At 43.7% G+C, this 25,265-nt stretch overlaps 1 protein-coding gene across 3 annotated transcripts in view; it reads left to right on the forward strand.

Annotated features, from left to right (window-relative positions):
- CMIP (c-Maf inducing protein) overlaps window positions 1-23,333 on the forward strand; it is a 321,266-nt gene extending 297,933 nt beyond the window's left edge. For 2 of the 3 annotated variants that reach the window (XM_030204511.1, XM_030204513.1), the window contains exons 14-21: window positions 273-398; window positions 4,737-4,853; window positions 6,162-6,302; window positions 8,782-8,829; window positions 10,963-11,109; window positions 11,960-12,065; window positions 16,388-16,458; window positions 21,410-23,333. In XM_030204511.1, the coding sequence (XP_030060371.1) occupies window positions 273-398; window positions 4,737-4,853; window positions 6,162-6,302; window positions 8,782-8,829; window positions 10,963-11,109; window positions 11,960-12,065; window positions 16,388-16,458; window positions 21,410-21,463 (810 nt within the window). In that variant the 3' untranslated portion in view covers window positions 21,464-23,333. The remainder of the gene's footprint in view (window positions 1-272; window positions 399-4,736; window positions 4,854-6,161; window positions 6,303-8,781; window positions 8,830-10,962; window positions 11,110-11,959; window positions 12,066-16,387; window positions 16,459-21,409) is intronic. The other variant, XM_030204512.1, reaches the window with a different exon arrangement.
- Window positions 23,334-25,265: the final 1,932 nt, after the last annotated feature.

Raw genomic sequence — 25,265 nt, forward strand, 5'->3', positions numbered from 1 at the left:
CCTTTGTTTATTAATTTGAATTGGTTACCGATAGAAGCAAGATCTGTTTTTAAACTATGTGTTTTTATTTTTTTTTTTAATTTAACGATGAGATTCCAGAATATATGGTGAATTTGTTGACAGATCATAACAGATTAAGGACTGCAAGGTGCTATCTAGAGTTATCGTATTCCTAGCATGAAAGCTGTAATACGCAATATGAACTTCCTGCCTTAATGCATCGTGCCTTCGGGTGCTACTGTTGAAACAAACTTCTTGACTTGACCTTTCAGGTCCACTCGTGTTTGTTGAGCGTTCGATCCGGCAAAGATGGCTGGTTCCAGCTCTACAGCCCAGGTGGAGTGGCATGCGATGATGATGGAGAGCTCTTTGCCAGTATGGTACGTGTTTGCAATAATGTGAGTTTTTGGTTCATCTCTGTAGATAACAGTAGCCAATTCACATCTGAGACCAAGTTGCGCATTTTTGCATGGAAACATCTGTAATAGATTTTAAATTTAACTAGATACCAGCAGAAGTATCCAATCTTTAACTATCAGCCACTTCAAGTCATCATAGGTATTGCCCTCAGACTCCTAGTACTGTAGCCCCCCCACCCTCACCCCCGACAATATAACTCATGGAATGTAAATAAGCCTTTGCATGTGAACATTTAGATTAGAGCTGTATTGAATAGCATAGTTTTCTATTCGGCCAAATGAAAAATAATGGAAAATATTATTCAGCCGAATACAAATAATGGACATTGAGTTTTAACATAACAAATGATAAAAGAAGCAACATGAAATCAAGAGTTTATTTCAGTAGGATGTAGCACAGTGCAGCCCCATATTATTTGTATTCAAATTTAAATCACTATTTGACCGAATAATGTATTCAGGGCAATATTCGGGGCTGAACCGAATTGACTGTTCAGTACAGCCCTAATTTAAGATGATCCAAAGAGTTGATATTAACATCATGAAAACTACAAAACCATTATTTACGCTCTGCATTTCCTTTTTCCACATTTTCTTTGAGTTCCATCTGCAAATTGAAAACCCAGTTAAAAATCTGTTCTGGGTATCTCATTTCCTTGCGGGCAGTGTGAAGAGTGGGAGAGTAGCATTCTAACTGGCTAGTCTGCAGTGGTTTCCTCAGCTTAGTTGGATAGCACTGAAAATCCAGACTAGCTTGCTATGTTCCTTCCTGTAAAAATCTCCCCCACCAAAGTGGCAATCCTCCTCTCCCTTTCATCTGGTACCCTCAAAATATGAGAGGCTTGAAAGCTTTCTACCTCCTGATCTTCCAAAAACTTGCATCCCTTCCCCCCCCCCCCCCCCCCCCTCCCCAAATATCTTCTCTCCTGGTCCCTTCTTAGTCTTTGCCCCATTCACATCCTAAAAGTTCTTCATGCAAAGCCAGCAGGAAGACGGTATCTTAACTTCTACTGGTCTAGCATCTAGCATTTCTCTGTTCAACACTGTATGCTAGGCCAGTAGAATTATGAGAGTGTGCTCCAACTCTAATCATGGGTAATATGGGGGACGGGGGATTTGGGGGAGGGAAATGGGGCCACTAGGCAATTAAGTTTGAGTTGGAGGGAAAGAGGATTAGGAGGCAGTTCTTACAAAAATCAAGGGGTGGAAAGAGATCATGGGAACTGCCAGGCTCTATGGTTTTTGAGGCCCCTCTTCTGAGGAGGGGTCAGGGGGCTGTCAGGTACTGCGGTATGTGGTTCCAACTCTGCAACCGCAGTGAAGGGATCTGCAAGGATGGATGTGTTGAGGGAAGGAAAGGGAGTCAGAGGTGCGTGGGGTGCGGAGAGTTTGAGTTGGGGCTTTGGAGGAGGGTTGATTAGCAATGAGTAAGGTTGCTAGCTGGAGTGGCCTAGTGGTTAGGGTGGTGGACTTTGGTCCTGAGGAACTGAGTTTGATTCCCAGCACAGGCAGCGCCTTGTGACTCTGGGCAAGTCACTTAACCCTCCATTGCCTGCCGCATTGAGCCTGCCATGAGTGGGAAAAAGCGCGGGGTACAAATGTAAATATATATATATATATATATATATATATCCAGTTTCACCCAACAGAGTTGATCCAGTCTTGGGGACTTGTAGCCTTGTTTTGCCTAGGGCAGGGGTTCTCAACCCAGTCCTGGGAACATACCAAGCCAGTTTGGTTTTCAGGATACTCACGATGAATGTGCAGGAGAGAGATTTTGCAAACAGTGGAGGCAGTGCCAGCAAATTTCTCTCATGCATATTCATTGTGGATATCCTGAAAACCAGACTGGCTTGTTGTGTCCCCAGTACTGGGTTGAGATACCTTGGCCTAGGGAAATCAGAAATACAACTCCCTGCATGCAGTGGGGTAAACCCTGAACAGGATCAACCCAGTCAGGCAGATAGCACTGAGCCAGATAGATTGAGGTCTGTTATTGCAGTTCTTACGTTTGACTACTAGTAGGTGGTACATTTTTAAAGCCTTTCATCTATCCAGCTAAATCCTTGTTCAGGTGTGCTGAAAAATGGCTTGCGGTAGTGTAGACGCGGGTTTTGGGGATGCGCTGATCCATTTTTCAGCGCGCCTGTAAAAAAGGGCTCTTAAAAATGTTTTGCTGAAATTTTCCATGCGGCAAAATTGCCATGCGTCCATTTTGGGTCTGAGACAACAGACAGAACAATTAAGGGAAAGCGAATAAAGAGGTGAGGATAAGAGGACAGGGCAAGTGAGCAGTGGTTAGGAGTCAAAAGCAGTGGTAAAGAGGTGGGCTTTAAGTTTGGACTTGAAAACGGCCAAAGACGGGGCTAGACGTACGGACTCGGGAAGTCTATTCCAGGCATGAGGTGGAGCAAGATAAAAGGAACGGAGTCTGGAATTAGCAGTTGAGGAGAAGGGAACAGATAAAAGAGAGATTTATCTACAGAACGGAGTACCCGAGGGGGGGCATAGGGAGAGACAAGAGTGGAGAAGTACTGGGGAGCGGCAGAGTGAATGCACTTATAGGTCAATAAGAGAAGTTTGAATTGAATGCGGAAACGGATAGGGAGCCAGTGAAGTGACTTAAGGAGAGGGCTAATGTGAGCATAGCGACTTTGGCGGAAAATGAGTCGCGCAGCAGAGTTTTGGACTGATTGAAGAGGAGAGAGATGGCTAAGAGGGAGTCCGGTGAGAAGCAGGTTACAATAATCTAGGTGAGAGGTGATAAGAGTGCCCCTACTCCTCACGTAGCGCCATTAACTAGTTTCCAGAAAAGTATGTTCTCTGTATTCGGGCTCGAGCTTTGGAATTCCCTCCCAACTAATCTGCATCCTATATGGTCAAACTCAGAATTCAAGACTGCACTTAAACCCGTTTCTTTAATGCCCTTTATGGGTCTTCAAATTAAACCTACTGCTGCACTTTAGAGCATGTATTGGAACCTTAGTCTGCTGAGAATTATAATACTCCCCCCACCCCTATCTTTCTTGCCTGCCCTCCCCCACCCCTCCTCTTGTTCCATTATTTTTCTAAGCACTTTGTAGGTCCTTTCATTAACTCAGAACATAAGCGTTGCCATACTGGGACAGAGCGAAGGTCCTTCAAGCCCAGTGTCCTGTTTCCAACAATAGCCAATCCAGGTCACAAGTACAGCAAAATAGATTATGGACTTTTCTGTTAGGAAATTAGCCGAACCTTTTTTAAACCCTGCTAAGCTAAAGGCTTTTTTACTATATTCTCTTTTTTTTTTTTTTTTTTTAAATCCTTTATTAATCATTTACCAGTTCACACAGCAATGTGATTATGCAATTCACATTCAGATAACAAGAGAAACTCTTTACACAAAAAAATATAAGGAAACAATAAACACTTTTTTTCCGTCCACTATAAAAGAAAAGCGATTCCAAGAAAGCTTTTACTATATTCTCTGTTAATGAATTCCAGAGCGCACTGCTTTGATGGCAGCCACCCTTTAGCGGTATATCAAGAAATAAAGAAACTTTTAACTATATGCTAGTATCCTATAAAGAAAAGGAGGTGCCGTAGACAAAATATAGGAAGAGTATATTCAAGCTTTATTCCTGAAAGCTTGCAGCTGAGTGCTTAATGAATTGCACACATAGGGTCCTATGGAACATTGGTACATCCACATACCCCCAAAAAGGGAGGAGGGAGAAGGAGGGAGGGATAGGATTTGCTAGTATGTCTGGGGGTGGGGGGTGGGAGGGATTAATCACAAGGGTCTGGGATGTTTAACAAGAGGCTATAAAAACACAGGCCTTCGGCAAGGCTGTTATTGTTTGGTGCCTATAAGGGATGTGGGTGGGGGGGGATAGTTAAAGGGGGGAAGGAGGGGTTAGGTAATTAAGTTATACAGAAAAATTAAATATTATGACTCATGGATTCTGCAGATTCTGTTGTCCTTTTCTGAGTCATATCAACTAATTGTTACTGCACATCTGTGTATCTGTTTTAATAAACGGAGTTTAAAAAAAAAAGGGAGGAGCCTACTGGATGGGCCATGCTGGTCTTTATCTGCCGTCATTTACTAGGTTACTATGTTATGTTACTTTTCTTTATAGATCTGAATTCAGATAGGTGCATTCTTGACACCTAAAAGTCGGTGCCATGTTATACTTATTTGCAGGATAATTTCTAACCAAAATTTGTGATTTACCTGTTGCTGTTGAGTTCAGTGGGCTGTTCTTCAGAAATGCAAAGAATACCTTAGTCGCCTCACCTGTATAATGCAGCTCTGTTCTCTCCGTCCCTGTGCAGGTTCATATTTTAATGGGATCATGTTACAAAACGAAAAAGTTCCTGCTCTCTTTGGCTGAAAACAAACTGGGACCCTGTATGTTGCTTGCCTTAAGAGGCAATCAGACGATGGTGGAGGTAAGACCCTCAATAATGTTAAACTACTGTAATGCTTTTTGTAGTGAGACTGAGATGGCTTTGAGCTGTGTCTCATGAGTGTTACGTTTGTATTGATCTGAACACATTATAATATATTTTGATGTTTTTCGTAAATGCTTTGTGTCGACCTTTGTTCGGGGAACGCGCTCTGTAAATGTGATGTAACATAACATCATGATACTGAATCTTACTTTAGGCCATCTCCGGAGGGTTTTAGGCCAGTGTAGGACTTCGATTCAGAAGGTTGGCTATCTGGCATGAGCTGAAGTGTAGTTGTACACATGAGATATTCAAAGCATTGTTAAAAAATATGGCGGGCAGCCATTTGTTTCTCCAAGCAATATGATTTGTTTATTCGAATGAAACCATCAATCCTCCAGCAGAGAGACGTTTGTTTTTGTGAAAGTATTGTGAGACAGGCTCAGCACTCTTGGCTGTGTTTTCTCAGTGAAGGATTAGAACTTTGCTGATCCGGAGCGTGAACTGGGCTTTTCTCCTCATGCCTGATCCCTATACAGGGCCGCCACCGCCGGGCCCAGGGCAGGGCCACCACCAACCCCAACGCACAATCATTTCCGCTGCCGCCCCCCACCCCCCCGCCCCCCCCCCCCCCCCCCCCCCCCCCCAGATCGCTGCCGCAAAATACCTTGTTGGCTGCCGAGGGCCCGCCAGCAGAAGACATCTTCCTCCATCGCTGCTCTTCTGCCGATTGCCTGCCCATGCGGTTGCTTTTTCTCTCAGGGCATGCAGCCGCTCAGCTGGGCAGAAAAGCAGCGCTGGAGTTGCTCCTCCGGGTCCTCCCCAGCCTCCAAGGGGGGCCCGGCCGCGGCGCTGGAGTTTTCTCTCTCCTGTTTCTGTCGGGATGTGATCACTCGGGTCCCAGCAGGAGAGGGAGAGAGACCCCAGCTGTGGGCCCCCCCTTGGAGGCCCGGGCCTGGGGAATCTTGCCCCCTCCCCCCCCGCCTCCCCCTCTCGGCAGCCCTGTCCTTATAGGTTGGACGTGAGGACTTGGTAACAGAGTAGTGTAGGACAGTGTTTCCCAAGTCCTGTCCTGGAATACCCCTTGCCAGTCAGGTTTTCAGGATATCCACAATGAATATGCATGAAAGAGATTTGCATATAATGAAGGTAGTGTATGCAGATCAAGTTCGTTCATATTCATTGTGGATATCTTGACTGGCAAAGGGTACTCCAGGACTGGACTTGGGAAACACTGGTGGAGTGTACGTTGCAGTTGACACTGAGAAATGCTTTATTGTTGACGTTACTGCGTTGTTTCATCACTAGATTCTTTGTCTGATGCTTGAGTATAACATCATTGAGAACAATGACACTCAACTACAGATCATCTCCACCCTGGAAAGCACTGATGTGGGAAGGAGGATGTATGAACAGCTGTGTGACAGACAGAGGGAATTAAAAGAACTGGTAGGTCACCCACCCAGCAATGTTTTCCTTGACCAGAAGACTTCTGTGTTCACCACCTGCAGGCTTTCCCTAATACACAGGAGAACCCAGAGCTTAGGGTCCAGAGGGACTGTATATCAAGATGCAAACTTGGCATGAGATGATGTATGCCCTATGAAAAATAGTTTCTGCGTCTCTGCTTGTTCGAAGTTGCTAGTTTCAAGTCCCCACAACCAAGAATAATGCCAGTTGTGGTAACTTTGGGATTATGTTCATCCCGGCTGTTGGGGTGGGGGGAGGGGGAATGCCCTGTTCCAACACCTGAGTTGTCATTAGTATCCCAGAAGGAAGGTGCAAGATTGGCTGAGAGAAACCCTCCCATCATGACTTGGGTAACCAAATCCCTACAATTGTTGCATTGAGTAAATGGCATTCAGTTGACTCAAAGTCTCCGTGAATCTGTTCAACCTTGGACCTACTGTCAAACTCATGCAAGATTTTACAAAGAATATTTTCTTAAATTTGAAAAACTATTCAGGTTTTGTGACAAGACTGTCTAAATTCCACACTGCTCAGCTGGTCAAAGGAAGTTGAGTCTGATTGTGGGGTTTAGAAATAGTTGTAACCTTTAATGATATGAAATACATCAATTCCCAGATTTCAGAATTTTGTGGGTTTAATTAAAAATGGGGGTAATTTTATAAAACATTTTTTGCGCACGTAAAGGATGTTTTACACACAGAATAGGGCTTTTATAAAATTGCGTGATTGAATAGGAACCCCCAAAAATACATGTATATTTTTATGTGAAACGCATGCATGTGTTCAGAAGGTAGATTTTGGACAAAATGGAGATGGAATTGCAATATACACACGTAGGGCTAGATTCTGAATATGTCGCCTGAAAATCCAGCACGGAAAAAAAATACGCCTAGGCATTTTCTGTAAATTATGCCTATTTTCTATAGAATATTCCTAAAGTTCCACGCGGTTTATAGAATACGGCAAGCGCCCATCCATGCAACTAAATTTAGTTGCGGGCAGTTACATCAAGTAAACCTTGGTGTAAATACAGATGCCCAAATTAGGCGTGGAGTGGGTGTATTCTATAAAAATGCGCAGAGATTTTAGAAATGCCCAAGACCCACCCGTGACCACACCCCCTTTTCAACTGTGCAACTTAGAATTTATGCGCATCAGTGTAAAGAATATGCTTAGACGGTTGTGCACATAAATTCTACTTAATGCCAATTAGTGTCAGTAATTGCTTGTTAAGTGGCAACTGTCGGCGCTGATTGGCTTGTTAAGTAATTAAGTTGCACGCACAAATCCAGAATACAACAGGAGTTGAATGCACAACTTAAGTCGCATTATATAGAATCCAGGGGAAAGGGGGGAATTCGATACATGACGCTCAAAAATATACGCGTAACTTAACTGTTCTGTAAATTATGTTCATAAGTTTGAGCCCCACCCTACAAATATACACCCTCCCCCCTTATTCAACGCTATTTAACCAGCCAGAAATGGCCGCTCACGAGTTAAACAGCGTTTCGGCACCTAACCACGAATAACCGGTTATCTTGCACTGAATAGTTAACCAGTTGTATCACGCGATAACCAGCAATATTCAGTGCTGACCAGCTAAGTTTAGTGGGCAAATTAGACCACATAAATAGCAGTCCTCTGTTTCCCGTTATTATCTTAACTGGTCAGCACCAAATATTGTTTAGCCAGTTAAATTAGTGCCGGCCAGAAAAATGACAGATATGCAGTGCCAGTCACCGGAAACGATTCAGCATTGAATATCTCGGGTCAGCATCAACTGCGGCACTTATGCGGGCTGCCTCCTGCTGGCTGAACATCAACCCTGCACTACATAAGTTAAGCAGATATTTACAGAATAGTGATTAGGTGGAAATATGGCAGTTGTGTGCCTATGTGCACGCATTTACATGTAAATGCGATTATTTTAAACATTTACATACGTACGGGGCACTTGGGTGCTGTTTGAAGAATAGCATTTGGTGCTGGGATCTGAGGATTTACACCAATTGAAATGTGGTGTAAACCCTGCACCTCAATTGTGCACAGATTTGTCCAGTTCTGTAGCACTGCACGCAGATTCCAGAAGCGCCCCTGTTCCGCCCATGGCCTTACTCCTTTTTGAAACCACATATAAAAATTTACGCACGCAATTTTATAGAATAGCGACTAAAAGCAACAAGTGTAAACTCAAATTATTGCCAATTCTTATTATTTTTTTTAACTAATGCTGATAATTGGTTGCACCTAATTATTGGCGCTAATTGGCTCGTTACGCAGCTAAATAGCATTCACAGATTGGGTGCGTACTCAAATTTGCATGTGCAATTTTTAGTGCTATATATAGGACTAGGGGGGCTGGGAGGGTAGTACCTTGTGGTGCTGGGGATTGAGGTTCGGCCTGTGAAAAGATCACTTTGTGGTTTCTAATTTAGGTTTATTTTTCACTTTGTAGCAGAGAAAAGGTGGACCCACAAGATTAACACTGCCATCCAAGTCTACCGTAAGTTCTCTTTCTTGATAGACATCTCTGGGGGTAAAAGATGAATTTTTTTCTCTAAAACGTGATTTTGGTTACTCGGGGGTCCTTTCACAAAGGTGCGCTAGAGTTTTGAGCGCGCGCTAAAAATAAGCACACACCGAACGAAAGAGACACCCATATATTCCTATGGGCATCTGTAGTGTTTAGCGTGCGCTAGAAACGTTAGTGCATCTTTGTAAAAGACCTCCCAGTTCTGATTGTTGAGTAAGTACAGTGCAAGTCTTTTATGAGAAAAAAGTGTCTCTTTTAGTTAAAATGCAACGTACATGGTAGAGATTTTATATTCCTTAAAACAAACCCATGTCTTTTACTCTTGTGCTATCCACAGATTTGTTTTTATTCTTTCCAACCAAACAGAAGTTGGAAAGAATTATATAAAAGGAGTCGGAAATTTTTTTTTTGTGGGGGGGGGGGTTTGAACAATGCTCTGAAAACTTAATGGAATAGGATGAAATTTGTCTTGTAGGGAAAACTAGTAAAAAGACACATCAAGTTCAGAATGGGCCAAATTGGGCCTGGGGATCCAGGGAAATAAGCCCCTCCCCCCCCCCCCCCCCCCCCCAAGAAAAGATGGCCCAATGCATTTCTGTAGGAAATGTAGCCATTAGGGATTTCCTTCTTTCAAACTGCCTCTTACTGTTCCCTACTCTCCCACCCTCCAAAATTGCCCTCTGCAACTGCCCCGCCACCCCACAAACTGCTCCCAGCAGAAAACTAGACCCTGTAACCAGGGCCGCCGAGAGACTGGGCCGACCCGGGGCCCCGCCCCCGCCGCCCCCTCGAGGTCACTGCCGCCGCTTCCACCCGTCCCGCTCCGTCTGCCACTGGGCCAGGCCCCCTGCATTGAAAATCACAGCGCCTCTCACCTCCGTATGAAAGCGCTGCAGGCAGCAGGTTAGCAGATCGCCTCCCTTCGGCCCTCCTTCCCTCCTTGTGTCCCGCCCTCGCGGAAGGTACGTCAGACAAGGGCGGGACACGGGGAGGGAAGGAGGCCCGAAGGGAGGCGATCTGCTAACCTGCTGCCTGCAGCGCTTTCACACAGAGGTGAGAGGCGCTGTGATTTCAATGCAGGGGGCCCAGTGGCAGACGGTCGACGATGGAGGGCGGGTAGGACTGCGGCCTTGGAGGCCCGGCCCGGGGAATTTTGTTCCCTCTGCTCCCCCCCCCCACCCCCCCCCCCCCCCCCCCCCCCCCCCCCCCCCCCCCCCCCTCGGCAGCTATGCCTGTACCTGCCCCAACTCCACAGTCCTGCCACTGTCCTAGGGCTCTGTGAACTGCCTCCAACCTTAAAATTTACCACTCCCCTCCCACAAGTGCCATGCCATACACCTCAAACTGCCCCACCACCAAGAAGTTCTCCCTGCAGCTTCCCCCTCCCCATATCTTACACAGTTGGGCATGCAATAGAATAAAGTTCTTGGAGAGAAATTACATTTCCTGGACTGAAAAATGAAGAGAAGCATTTGTGCCTTAACAATCTGCAGTACAAAGGTAGCTGTTGTTTGGATGAGAGCATTGAAATCCAGTGGCACTTTACAGAAAATGTTGCATAAGGACACACATTCAGAAAACAGGCAGCACAGAAGGCCATGGTTCCTCTCATTTCTCTAGGGTGCACTTAAGGGATCTGCTAGTGAAAGAACATTCTTCCAATTAGCCACATTTATTTCGAAGTCCTAATTCCTTTCTTACAAATGGACTTATTTCCAGTATTGTTACCAGCCTGTTTTTTTTTCTGACCCTCAATGCACCTTTCCAAGGGAGATTCATTGTGCTGCAGAATTAGCCTGTAAGTCTACAGTAGGTGAACGAGCATTGCATAATGGGTTTTTTTTTGGATGGGGGTTGTGGAGGTATAAAGAGTTGTGGGCTCCTTTGTATTAGCCGCCCTGGTTGTCCGTGAGTCTGGAGCTCCAAGAGGACTGTGATGGGGTCACAGAGGTAGCTCAGTAACCGTAGAACAGCCATTTCAGATTTCTTTGCTAGCTTCCTATTAAGGCACTTTGAAATATTCTTTGTAGCTATTTGACTTTTAAGTGACACGGAGAGCTGCACCCGGCTAAAGGTTTTGTTTTTTCCCCTGTTGCTTTTCAGGATGCAGATCTTGCTCGACTATTAAGCTCAGGGTCCTTTGGGAATTTGGAAAACCTCAGCCTGGCCTTCACTAACGTAACGAGTGCCTGTGCAGAACTGCTGATCAAATTGCCTTCCCTCAAGCAGCTGAACCTGTGGTCAACTCAGGTAGGAAGTCTACAGACAGCAACTCGAAAGCACCAGGTGTTGACTCATCTGGAAACATATGGCCGGTTGGTGGATGTGAGGAGGCGGTGTACGTCAGCAGGAGGAGGGTTGAATACCACAGGACATAGCGAGCAGTGTTCGCAAAATCTTATTTTAGTCAAGTCAGACCACAGTGAGAGTTTCAGTAGGTTTCAAAGGATGTTGTCATCATAGCTTTTATTTTCTTACAGCTGTGCAAGAAATCAACTTTGATGTGTTCACCCCTCTGTCAGTGATCCTAGATAACGTTTTTTAAGTGACCGTAGGCTGATCCCCAAAGTACAGAATTCCAGCTAACAGCTAGGGCGCCTTGCTTACCCAGTAACCAGTTTGTCTCCACAAATAGTCTGGTAAACGGAAGAGCGGCAAGGTGCTGTGCCACGACAGGAAACACCAAAGAAAAATTAGCATCGACGCTAGAAATGTCCAGTATAAAAGGTTTAAAAATAACTTAAAAAACGGGTGGTAAACCTGACATGGCCATGTTTCGCCCAAGTCTGTATATCAAGGTTTAAAATCGCAGGCTGTGACAGCAGGCGATTTCGGAGTCTTCCAATCCGGTACACCTGCTGCCACAGTACCCTGATGCAGCCTACGGGTGAAACATGATCACGTCGGGTTTTATCATCTGCTTTTAAATTTATTTTTTAAAACCTTTCATACTGGACACTACCTGCATCAGTGCTGTTTCCTCTTTGGTGTCTCCCCAGATGGTCATCCAGGTGAACGTATAGTGTGCTTAAGAACTATCATTAATTAATCGATATCTGGACGCTACTGAATTTGTCTTGTTTCTGTTCTGGCACTGCAGTTTGGAGATGCAGGATTACGGGTCTTGTCTGAACACCTCACTACACTTCAAGTTCTCAACCTCTGTGAAACGCCTGTCACGGATGCTGGGCTGTTGGCACTGAGTTGTAAGGAACAATCTTACTTTTTTTTTGCATTGACGCACAGTGTATCTAGAATGTGAAAATTTGCATGCATAAACTGTTGGGAGTATTCTGGTTGATGTTATATTAATTCTCCAATTCCTTATTTCCTGCCGGTGCCGGGAATGGGAAGGTTTTTGGTGAGTCTTGGGATCTGGGTAGAGAGCTGCACGGTTTCCGTCCCCGCGGGAATCCCGCGGAACCCGCGGGGATTCCCGCGGGGACGGAGGCAGTTCCTGCGGGGTTCCCGCGGGATGGAAACCAGTTCTGCGGGGTTCCCGTGGGGACGGAGGCAGTTCCTGCGGGGTTCCCGTGGGGATAGAACCAGTTCTGTGGGCTTCCCGTGAAAGTGTAAGCTGCACCTGCACCAGCCTCTCATCTACCGAATACCAATTTATTTGAGTGCTGTCTCCTCCTCCTCCTCCTCTTCTTCCTTGCTTTAACAGCATAAAGGTGGAAAGTCTTCCATTAAGGAGGTTGGTAGAGTCACAAATGATGACGGATTCAAAAACGCGTGGGATGAAACACAGAGGATCTCTAATTAGATAATGGAAGTTATATAAAAGCTAACCTTAAATGGCTGCATGTGTGTGGATATGTCAAGTGACACTTAGATGGCGACTCTGGCTGTGATGAACTAGGGCTGATACCTGGCAGACTTGTATGGTCTGTGTCTCATACATGGCAATCTGGTTTAGGATGGGCTGGAAAGGGCTTAGACAGCAACTTCAGTGGCTGGAACATGAGGACAGTGCTGGACAGACTTTTACGGTCTGTGTCCCACAAATGAGAACATGATAGGCTGGAGTGGGCTTCGATGGCAACTCCAGCAGTTGGAACATAAGGATGGGGCCAGATAGACTTCTGTGGTCTTTGTTCCAGAAACACGAAAGAAAAACCATAATCAGTATATAATATCACACTCGTTGATTTAATGAGAATTGATCATGAGTGTGACTATTGGGCAGAGTGGATGGACCGTTCAGGTCTATTTTGCTGTCACTTACTATGTTACTATTAATCCTCTTTGCTCCCAGGCTGGTGCACAGACCTCAGCTCTGACACAGGCACGAGAATCAGATGTCACTTGACCTACTGGCGCGTGCATGTGGCGGCCTCTCAGCACACACTGCCAGTGAATCAGAGACAGATCTTACATGTGCGCACCAGAGTTCCAAGTTCCAACTTCCGTTCCTTCCTTGCCTACAGTGCTGTGGCTCAAATCCAGAAAGAGACTGAGGGAGCTGACTGGAATTTTTTTTTATGTACTATTAAATTCTTACGGGGATGGGTGGGGATGGTTAAATTTTTGCGGGGGGGGGGGGGACGGGTTGGGATGGTTTAAATTTTTGCGGGGATGGGTGGGGATGGGTAAGATTCCAGTGGGGATGGGTGGGGACGGGTAAGATTCCACGGGGACGGGCGGGGATGGGTAAGATTTCTGTCCCCGTGCAACTCTCTAGATTCTGGGCCAATGTTAAATACGCTGCGGCCAGGGCAGGAATGTAGTAGGGAGCCCCCAAGCGCACTGCAGGTGGGTTTTAAGTAGGTTTGGGGGCCCAGGGCAATTTCCCTCTTTGCACTCCCCTAACACCGGCCCTGCTTGAGAGATCATGTGGTACAAATTTAACATTGCATAATTCATGTGCTGCCATGTGGATTTAGAAACAGCAGGCCAAGCTTAGTATGTTCTATTTTGTATATTTAAATGTTACTTTTGAAAAATAAATAATCTCTACAATTGTACTGCTATGGATTTACAGCCTGTCTCACTGACACAGACTACCTCAATAATTACTGTGGATTCTTTTGGATTCGTATTAGGTAAATGAGACCTTTATTAGAGGTGCTAAAATCTACAATGATTAAGATATTAAATTATTTGTAGTACTAGTAGTAGTAGTATTACATTTGTATATACAATGATTAAATCATCTAACTAAAAGAAAGCTATAACACAGATATATACATATTATACATACAACATCACTGGTCAGGAATTTCAGGCCCTTATCTCATCAGCCGGAGGCCCGTTGCAGCGAAAGCCCGAAGTCTCCTTATGACCAGGAACAAGTCTTTTCTGCATGATGCGTCCACCCACAGATGAGCCTCAAAGCTCTGCTGCAATAAGCCCCCCTTTTTATTAACCTAAAGCTTATTTTCAGAGCCAAGGAAAATTACAGAATGCTTGAGAATAGGTAAACAAGCCATACTGTGGGAATGTGGTCACATGTTTCCAAGTCCAGGTGGCCAGTCTGAACTTCGAAACAAGCGCCATCCTCCTCTTCGCATACCAAATCAATTAGAGCGTGTCTTCTGCATTCCAGCTTATTTTCACACAATCGAAGTTAAACAATCATTTTTAAACAGAACTACTTCTAATCAACAATACGGACCCCAAGTGCACTTGTTAGTCAAGGCAGATAGAGTTGAAAAGCAATCTCTAAATCCTTTTATTACAACAATATTTCAGGTAATTTCATTTCAAAGAATTTTATCTTAAGTATAGAAGAAATGTTTTCTTATGCTAGTGCTGCAGGATTTGAAGTTGGCAAGTCTCTCCTTTTTTTCTCTTATGAAGGCTAGCCCAATCATTATGGAAACAAGCAAAGCAGATCAGTGGTAGATTCAAACAAGTAGCCTAGTGGTTAGTGCAGTGGACTTTGATCCTGGGGAACTGAGTTCAATTCCCACTGCAGCTCCTTGTGACTCTGGGCAAGTCACTTACCCTCCATTGCCCATGGTACAAATAAGTACCTGAATATATGTAAACCGCTTTGAATGTAGTTGCAAAAAACCTCAGAAAGGCAGTATATCAAGTCCCATTTCCCTTCCTTTCCCTTTATTGTAGGTTTCAACCTAATAGACGGCCTTGTTTCGCCCAAAGGGGCTGTGATTTTCATCACTAAAAAAACTAAATGGTGTATTCACTAATTTCCACCATACAAATTGATGGCCAGATGAGTATAGCAAAAGGCAGCATGCTAAAACACACTTTAGTTTCACTGTGAAGATCACAGCATAGCCCCTGATGCAGCCCCTTTTGGGCGAAACCACGGCCTGTGTCGAGCATTCTGTTAGGGTGAACCCTACAATAAAGATGTGTTTGTATCTACCACTGATCTGCTTTGTTTGTTTCCACATTGGCGTTTGCGGATCGTCTGCCTTGTTTGTTTTTCAGCCCAGTCATTAGGCAAGACTAAGAGGTCACCTGGGGGGGGGGGGGGTAGAGGCAGAAAAGAGCAGCTGCAGCCAAAGCAAAAACATAGATCCTGACAGCCAGACAAACTAAAAAAAAACATCAAGGAATACTTACCTGCAGGAAGGATGGTAATTTTCAAATAGCCCATTTATCTGGGTAAATGACTTCTGGAAATTAAGGGCTAGAGGGTTCACCTACGGCTCCCAATACTCCCTGCCTTGCTCTTCATTCCAACCGAATCAGCACTGGTGGTGGTGTTGGCCTTAGTAAGAGAGAGGAGACGTAGATCCCCTTTTAACTAAACCACGCTAGCGATTCCCACGCGGCAAATATGAAAAAAGCCCCATTCGAATTGAATGGGCTGCATCACATTTGCCGCACCGGGAATCACCAGCGCGGGTTTTATTTATTTATTTATTTATTACATTTGTACCCCGCGCTTTCCCACACACGGCAGGCTCAATGCGGCTGACGTAGTAAACAATATAATGAATTACAAAGTTGCAAGAAGAAAATACAGTTTGTAGTGAATGCAAAATTAAAGCGGTTAACGGATAAGTAAATTGAACATAAGAGGAATTGGGGCAGAAGGAATTGAGCGTTGGGAGGTAGGCGTAGGACAATGGAAAGGAAGGGATATGGGGTAGTAAAAAGCATAATGGGAACATGGTTAATGTAAAACAAATGTCAATAAGAATCATGTGGACAAGTTTTAGTTAGGTTAAATCGTTAAGAGTAGGCTGTCTTGAAGAAATGGGTCTTCAGTGCTTTCCTGAAGGGCAAAAGGCCGCTAATGATACGGATAGGTCTTAGCAGAGCATTCCATAGCTGGCTACCCAAGAAGGAGAAATTGGATGCATAGATGGCTTTGTACTTAACACCTTTGCAGTTGGGGAGGTGTAAATTAAGGTAGGTACGGGTTAGTAAAAGGGACCCTTAATCGGCAAAATCCTTCAGCAGATTCCTGCACACAGGTCTTTATCGGTGTGAAAAGGCACTTGGAAATGAAACGGGAAGGGAACAAACCTTTGCATTTTCAAACGCAGGCGCTGGGAAGGAGGTGAAAACCATTCTCTCAACTCTACTTTTGTGTGTCTCTCTTTAGCGATGAAGAGTCTGTGCAGTTTGAACATGAACAGCACCAAGCTTTCGGCGGATACGTATGAAGATCTCAAGGTACAGTTCGGCTCTGGAATCTGGTTGGTCTGCCTCGCACGCTGGCCTGTTAATCTGTAGCATTCTGAAGGCTGTTGATGGTTGATTTTGTGTCACTGCATCAGTCCTGCAGGACTCCGTGGCTTTCGACCATAGGGTCTCTACATTTTGTTTCCCCCCCTACACCGTGTAGATTGTGCACATGTTGCTTGGGGTGGGGCAGAGTACCTGTTTGAGGGGCCCTTTTTCTAAGGTTCACTGAAAAATGGCCTGCGGTAGTGTGGACGCGTGTTTTGGGCACACGCGGAATTATTTTCAGCACACCTGTAAAAAATGCTTTTTTTTAAAAAAAAGTTTGCCGAAAATGGACGTGCGGCAAAATGAAAATTGGTGCACGTCCATTTTGGGTCTGAGATCTTACTGCCACCCATCGGTCTCACACAGTAACCAGGAGGTAGTGGTCTACATGCGTAAAATTTGGATTACCGCCCGCGCACCAGAAAATAAAAAATATTTTCCGGCTGCGCGTCAAAAATGAAATTACCCGCCAGGGCCACGCGGGGTGCCGAGCGGTAACTCAAAATTGATGCGCGTTTGGGCTTAGCAAAAAGGCCCCTGAAAGTGGCTGGAAGCAGAGCAAGCTTCACAGCTCCAACTTTCTATCAAACCCCCTGCCTAGATGCCATTCATCGGAGGCTGGAGCAGAGCCAGGCATTCTCCCCTGTCAGCAGTCAGTCAGCATTTGCAGAGATGAGGGTGTATGAGAAAGCAGCTGGGAGACAGCAACATCCGTTCACTGAAAATCTGAGCATGTTTGTCAGCTCAAGCTTGCTGAGAGAGTGACACTTTACAGCCGCTTAAGCAAGTGATTGACCTTCGTAGACCACAAAGGCATTCACTTTCCTTAAATATCTTGTACTGAAGATTTGGCCCTTACCACAGAAATCGCTGTCCCTCATGGAATTGTAGGTGATCAGGGCTGAGTGGGGGCGGGGGGAGCTGGTGCTGCTCTTCTTCCTCAGATTTGCATATGCTGATCAGCCTGCAGGAGGAGGAGCCTGATGGTGCCTCAGTTTTTGTCGTCCTCTGCTGCTTGGTACTTAGCTCCAGGGTTGAACTGTATAACAGTACGACGGTGTCTCATTTGGTTAAACTGTGAGTCACATCTGTGGCTGCAGAGGGGGGCACTGCCCAGGGTACCACTGTTCTCCTCCAGTCAGCTGATTGGCATGAGAGGGGATTTACACACAGGTGGTGTGTGTGAGAAAGGAAATGGGAGTGAGTGAGTGTGTTTGAAAGAGAGAATCAGCACCAGTTAGGAGAAGGAGGGTGAAGAAGGCAAATCTTCTTCCCCTCTCCCCGTCTGGGGTCATGGAGCCTAACTCCCTCTACTGCTATCATACCTGTTTCATTTTCCTTTCCTCTCGAATCTCCGCCTTATTATCCCATGTCTGGATATCTGAGATCCCCTCTAGAACTGAAATCCTATCCTGATTTCCCTTCATATACCAATCATTAAGATCCCATTTATCCCCCCCCCCCTCAAAAATACCTTAGGCATTTAAGAGCTCAGAATAGAATTTTTCTTTTATACAGTAAAACTTTGCATAAATACCATATGCAAATGAGCCACAGGATTTCTGCAGTTTTACCACATTATCAGCCCCTGTCACAGGAAACTAGGAGCTGTGGTTATCGGTGTGGGCTACCATTAAGAAGTGTTACTTTACTGTTAACCCCAATTATTAGTAACTAGGTTTCATTTCATAATATACGACCTGTGCTGAAGTAACACAGGAGTGGCCTAGTGGCTATAGCACTGGTCTTGACATCATAGGAGCCGACTATGTGGGTGCTGTGAGTGCTTGAGCACCCCCAATATTGAGAAAATTCCTTGTATGTGTCCAAGGAGGGGATATTTCCATTGGGCTTAGCACCCTCAATAATTTTGGAAAAGTTGGCTCCGTATGCTTGACATCCAGAGGTGGCTGGTTCAAACCCCACTGCTTCACCGTGTGATCTTGGGCAAGTCACTTAATTTTCCCAGCGTACAGCACTGCGTACGTCTAGTAGCGCTATAGAAATTAGTAGTAGTAAAATAATATTTTTTAATGGTTTCCTACATTGATAACTTCCCCCTTAGTGAGAAGAGTGTCGGTCTTTATTAACCAGAGCTGATAGTGTGATGTCATAATGCCTCATTCTACCAATGCCTAAGAGCCAACCTCATCAGTGATGTCACAATGGCTTGATTGTCCTGTACTTGACTGACTTTATTACATGTAGCAGTGATTTCAATTTCTGGAGACATTTCTTTTTTTTCTTTAATTAAGGGGTGATTTTTTTCAATATCAGCTACTATTAAGATGTGTTATTTTACTCTTAATCCCAGTTATTAGTAACTAGGTTTCATTGCATAAAATGGGATCTTAAATAGCACAAGTTAGTGGTACAGTAACACATCTTAGTAATAGCCCGTGTTATGAAGTTTCACTTTCTGGTAACTACAGCTGATATTGTGATGTCATAATGCCTTATTCCACCAGTGCCTAAGAGCCAACCTCATCAGTGATGTCACAGTGGCTTCATTGCCCAATACTTGGCAGTGATTTCAATTTCTGTTGACATTTCTTTTTTCTTTAGTTAAAGGGGGGAGTTTTCAGTGTCAGTTACCGTTAAAATGTGTTATTTTACTCTTAATCCCAGTTATTAGTAACTAGGTCTCACTGCATAAAATGGGACCTGTGCTAAAATAGCACCAGTTAGTGATAAAATAACTTACTGCTACTACTTATCATTTCTGTAGCGCTATTAGATGTACACAGCACTGTACATTTTCTTTGTCCTAGTGGGTTCACAATCAAAGGTGGGGGTTTTTTTCTTTGTACCTGGGTAATGGAGGGTTGAGTGACTTGCCCAGGGTCACAAGGAGCTGCGATGGGAATCAAACCCAGTTGCCCAGGATCTCAGCTCACTTCACTAGCTATTAGGCTACTCCTTCACTCCTAGGCTACCATTAAGATGTGAATAACCCATTTTAACAGTAGCCCCATTGATAACTACACCCCTCAGTGAGTTAAGAAGCATAGCTGAATTTTTAAGCCTCGTTGGAAGGCCATTGTGTCGTTTAGTTATCAACTTTGCAAAATTTATTTCAATTAAGCACTCATTTGTTGTTCTGTAAGTCATTGATCCTTCAGAGATCTTCAAAATTCCATTTATTTGCTGATTCTCTATTTTTATACCAGTTTTCTGGTAAGACCCTTTAAAGCAACAAAAAATTACATCAACAAATGTAAACGTAAAGTAAAATCAATACAGTATGTGTACATAAAAGTCAAATTAAAGTCAACCACAATATTAAACAATATGCAGTGTTATCAATGAACAGCCAAATCTCCTTGGACTATTCAAAGCAAATAGCCTCAAAATATAGTTGTTATACAATGCCACAACTAAACATACTATAGCCCACCAGTATTTGCAATGAAAAAGATCTCAAGGTCAAGGAATTCCAGTTGGACTGTGGCCTTCTCACTTGGTGTTGACTGTAAGTTTCTCCTAAGCTGTGTTTGGCCAGCCTTTGCTTCTACTACTAATCATTTCTGTAGCGCTACTAGACATACACAATGCTATACACATTATATGGAGATACTTTTCTGTCCCTAGAGGGCTGCACAATCTAAGGGGGGGGGGAGGGGGTGTACCTGGGGAAATGGAGGTTTAAGTGACTTGCCCGAGGTCACAAGGAGCTGCAGTGGGAATTGAACCCAGGTTGCCAGGATCAAAGTCCACTACACTAACCATTAGGCTGCTCCTCTCGTCCACATTGGGACAGACCGAAGGTCCATCAAGCCTAGTATCCTGTTTCCAACAGTGGCCATCCAGGTCACAAGTACCTGGAAGGATCCCAAATGAGGGTGTGGTTAGGTCTGTCCTATTTTTATATTGGCGTTCTTTTAGATTGATTTCAAATTTTTTGGTTGTACACCGCTGTAACCTTACCCAAGTCCAGCAGTATATCAAGACTGTAAATAAACTAAAGTAAACATAAATTAGATACAAAGGGATTCTGTAGGATCCTCAACCTGAACTTCCCCAGCTGTAAAGGCTTATGCTACTACCTTTGCGTACAAAAGTACACAGTTTTGGAACGCACTACCCATGGCCCTAAAAACCATGACCAATCTAAACCAGCTTTTGCAAGCTTGAAAACACATCTCTTCAACAGAGCCTACAAAAGTCACCCTCAATGAAACAAATCATTCCTTAAACCACTCAAGTACACCAAAACACCTCTCACACGACCTTACCTAACACCTTCTACCTAAATTCCTCTTTCACCTCAGCTTATGATCGACTGTTTTCTTAATCATGTAATGACGTTCTTATTCCATACTCTGTAAGCCACATTGAGCCTGCAAAAAGGTGGGGAAATGTGGGGTACAAATACAATAAATAAATATACAAGTTTTAAAAGTCATAAATATTATCAGGGTAGCTTCAGATCTCGGGAAATAATGTTTCGTGCTATGGTACAGCAAACCCAGTTTGGGATTCCTCTGTATTTTGGGGCCACTTGGGTCTGGGTCACTGAAGCTCAGGGAGGTGATGTAAAGTGGCAGTCATTGACAGCCAAAGAACATTGATGATGGAGCACAGTGGAGGAGGCACCCCGCAAACCTTGAGTCCGCCAGGGTTCTCCATTATCGCCAAGACGTATCGTCTTGGGAGGGGATATTGAAGTTTGAGATGGCAAATGGAGAAACAAAAATAAAGACAGCCCATCTCTAGAAATTAATAGTATTGACAACAAGATGGCAGGTGATTAATGATCACGTTGATAATCACTGAGAATGGGCAGATTACATCACTTAATGTAAAGTAGACAGATTTGTGACTCCCGTTGCAACAGACTGTAACCACACAATTTTCTTCAATACTGTCTTTTTCTTTCTTTGGTTTCCAATAGGCAAAGCTGCCAAATCTAAAAGAGGTCGATGTCCGTTACACCGAGGCTTGGTGAAGTCTTTCTCCCAAGAAGATGAGAAAAACAAGACTTATAACGACTTTGTTTTGGTTATTACAATACCTGTAGGAGAAGTACATTCTGGGACTTCGAATCTAGGAGTTGTGGTCATGAGGTAGGGAGGAATCTTTTGTGAGGGGCGGGGCAGAGATGCCCAGACCTCACCTAATACTTTCAGCTTTCAAAAATCAACGTAATTTAAATGAAAGAGACTTGATGGCAAGAGGATTATTCAAAGAGAGGGAAAGTAACCCCCTTCCTGGATTTTATTCTGCCTTTTGTGTTATGCTGTGTGAAAAGAAATTCTTAAGAGTCCTCATGTTTCTGGTTTGGTTGACTCTGTGGACTCATCCCCTCAACAGCTTCTGCTCTGTTTTGCCTTTCGCTGAAAACACAAGCCATTAGATATCAAAGAGAAGGAAATGGAAGACATCTTCATTTGCACCACACCCCCTTTTCTTCCAGTGATTATTATGCAAAATAATTTCTTGTACATAAGATGTCTGTAATACACCTATTTAAACAAAAAAACTTTGAAAAAAAGAACCTTTCAACATTGGTTCACACGTACAGGTCCGGGACCTGTCTTTTATTTATAAGTGGTTAATTCTTTCTCTTGTTTGCAGATTGTACTATACGAATTGATTTGTTGTCGTCTTGTCCTCTGTTCCGTTTCTTGCTTTTAATTTGTTGTTTGCTTTGGAAAAGAGAGGAGAGCCCTCTTCGAAGACCCGTCTCCCAAGTGTTGGTTTATGTATATATAGCTCTCAAATCTTTGTGTTTATGGGTTCAAAGCTTTGCAGATAACCACGATAAAGTCGAAACAATGAAATGAAATGAAACTTATGGGAAGGGCTAAAGAAGGGGTGAACAGTGTGTATATGTGGATAGGGGGAGGGGGGGGGTGTCCCTACAGACTTTAGTTTCATTCCATGAAGACCAAACTCTTTCTCTTTGGGATGTCTTGTTTTGGCCAGCACCCGTGTTCCTCGTTATGTCCTTCATAGGTTTATGACTCTGTGGTTATTTTTTTTTTGCTCTTGGGTTTTGTTGTTTTTCTGTTCATGTCCGTATTTCAAGGCACCGCTCCTCCCACGATTTAGTGCGGAGCTTTCTTGTGCATGTACGGTTTCTGCATGATCCTCTTGGGGACAGAAATGCAAAACTAAACTCTAATCCCCGTATCACTGCACCTCTCGTACATGTGATCTACGATGATGCCCTCACCGCTCAGTTACTGAAGAAAAATCCCAAATTGTGTTTTCTTTACAAATATGTTGCTTTTTATTTTTTTAATGAGCCTTTTTTGTACAGTGCAGCATTTTTTGCTGGGTTTGTTTTTTGTTTTTGGGGGGGGGGGTTGTTGCTGCTGTTTTAGGTTTGTTTGTTTGTTTTTTTCACCATGGTTTATTTTTATTCTACAACACCTCTAAATTTAGCCGTCAGCCAGTGCACATTGGTTGAATGTTAAATCTGGATTTGTACAGTAAAATATCCATGCTGTACATAAAAATATATTCAATAGAAGCCTAGCTTTTATTGTTATATATGCGTCGTTCAGTGGGTATTATTCTCCATAACCGCCTTCCCCTCTTTTAATGGGTTGAGTCTTAATTCATTTAGCGTGCCAGATTTTTGTTTTATTTTTATTCTTTTTATTATTATTATTGTTATTATTATTATTATTATTTTGAATTATCTCAGACTGCTATGGAGAAAAGAACCCTAGAAGAATTATGCCAACCTGTTTTTTTTTTCCTTACCACTGTTGCTTTTACCGATGGTTTACTACTACTGTTCTCGTAGCTGTGTACAAAGAGATGTGAAATAATTTCAGGCAAATAAATTGTTAGTGAATATCTTTTAATGGTGTGAGATGCGTTTTTCTTTTGAAAGTCTCATTACTGGTGAGGGGTTTCAGGTAACTAGAGAATTCAAGGGGTCCTTTTACAAAGGCGCGCTGAAAAATGGCTTGCAGTAGTATAGGCGTGGGTTTTGAGTGTGCGCCGATCCATTTTTTAGTGCGCCTGTAAAAAGGCCTCTTCCTTAGCGTCCCTCCGGACCGGACCAGGATTGGACTCTTAAATAGACATGTGGCAAAATCAAAATTGCCGTGCGTCCATTTTGGGTCTGAGACCTTACCGCCAGCCATAGACCTAGCGGTAAAGAGTCTGGGTGGTAATGACCTATGCGCGTCAAATGCCACTTGACAATATTTTTCAAACGCGCGTAGTGGACGCGTGCCAACATTGAAATTACAACAAGGGCCAACTCCAATTTGGCGCACGTAGGCACCTACGCAGCTTAGTAAAAGGGGCCCCTAGTTTCTTCTAGATGGTGGATTTCTGTAGCGGTTGAGAAAAGGCGTGACAAATCTAGTTTAGATTTGATGGAAACTGCTTCTGATCCCTGTGTTTCAGAATTTCTGAAACACAGAGAGCTCCATCCATTCCTGGATCAAATGTGGGACGAATTGAGTTGACTTGTTACTTTGAGGAAACCTTTCCATACTTTTGATCACCTTTTATTTTCAGATTAGAAGGGAAGAGGGATCTTCATTGTTTGAACTATGTTCAATGTCTTTGTGGCCTACGTCTACAAGAGAAGTTCTAACTGATGCATATAGGTTCTAAGCTAAGCAGTATAGACTCACACTTAGAGGTAGATTCTATATATAGCGAAGCGTATTCTATAATTGGTGCCTTGATTTAGGTGCCGATTATAGAATACGCTTAGTTGATATCTCAGCGTCTAAAACTAACGCGCATCCATTTACACCAATGAGAATGTGGTGTAAATCCTGGCGCATAGATTTACATGCACCGGGCCATATTCTATAACTATGCGTGTACATACCAGCTTCTATGACAGCCTCAGATGTTATGGTCAGTCCTATTAGAACAGCAAGCAGGTCCCTGGAGTAGCCTAGTGGTCAGTGCAGTACATTGTAGAGAAGGGGACCCACACCCATATCCTACTCTAACTGTTACACTTGTGGTGTAAAGCGTGAGCCCTCCAAAACCCACTAAGAATCTACTGTACCCACCTATAGGTGACACCTGCTACCATAAGGGCTATTGTAGTAGTGTATAGTTGGGTACAGTAGGTTTTTGGTGGGTTTTGGAGGGATTCCCCATACAATATAAGGGGGTAAGCACCTTATTTATATATTACATTTGTACCCCGCGCTTTCCCACACATGGCAGGCTCAATGCGGCTTACATAGTAACAGTATGAAGAATTACAAAGTCGTAAAAAGAATATACAATTTGTAGTAAACATAAAATTAATGGGGTTAACGGATAAGTAAATTGAACATAGGAGGAATTGGGTGCAGAAGGAAATAAGCATTAAAAGGTAGGCGTAGGAAAATGGTGAGGAATGGATATGGAATAGCAATAAGGATAATGGGATACATGGTCAGTGTATAGCAATCGTCAATTAGAATCATGTGGGCAGGCTTTAGATTAGGTTGAATCGTTAGGGTAGGCTATCTTGAAGATATTGTTTGGCAGCACCTTGACGTTCAGTATGATGAGGAGGATATATATGTTTTGTAGTTTGTGTTATTTTTAATTTGTATGTTTTTATGGAAGCCGCTTAGGGTATAAGTGGGTTAGAAGTGTTTAAAGTAAATAAATAAGTAATAGTGAGATGTGAACCTGGGACAGATGTTTTCCAGGTTTGAAAACGGCCAGTTTTGCTACTTGATTTTTGGACGTTTTTAGGAAAACGTCCAAAGTTGGATTTAGATGTCCTATCGAAAATGCCCCTTCAAGTGTGTAACTGCAAGGCAGTG

This window comes from Microcaecilia unicolor, chromosome 5 (assembly GCF_901765095.1).
Source record: "Microcaecilia unicolor chromosome 5, aMicUni1.1, whole genome shotgun sequence".
Taxonomy (NCBI): Eukaryota; Metazoa; Chordata; class Amphibia; order Gymnophiona; family Siphonopidae; genus Microcaecilia; species Microcaecilia unicolor.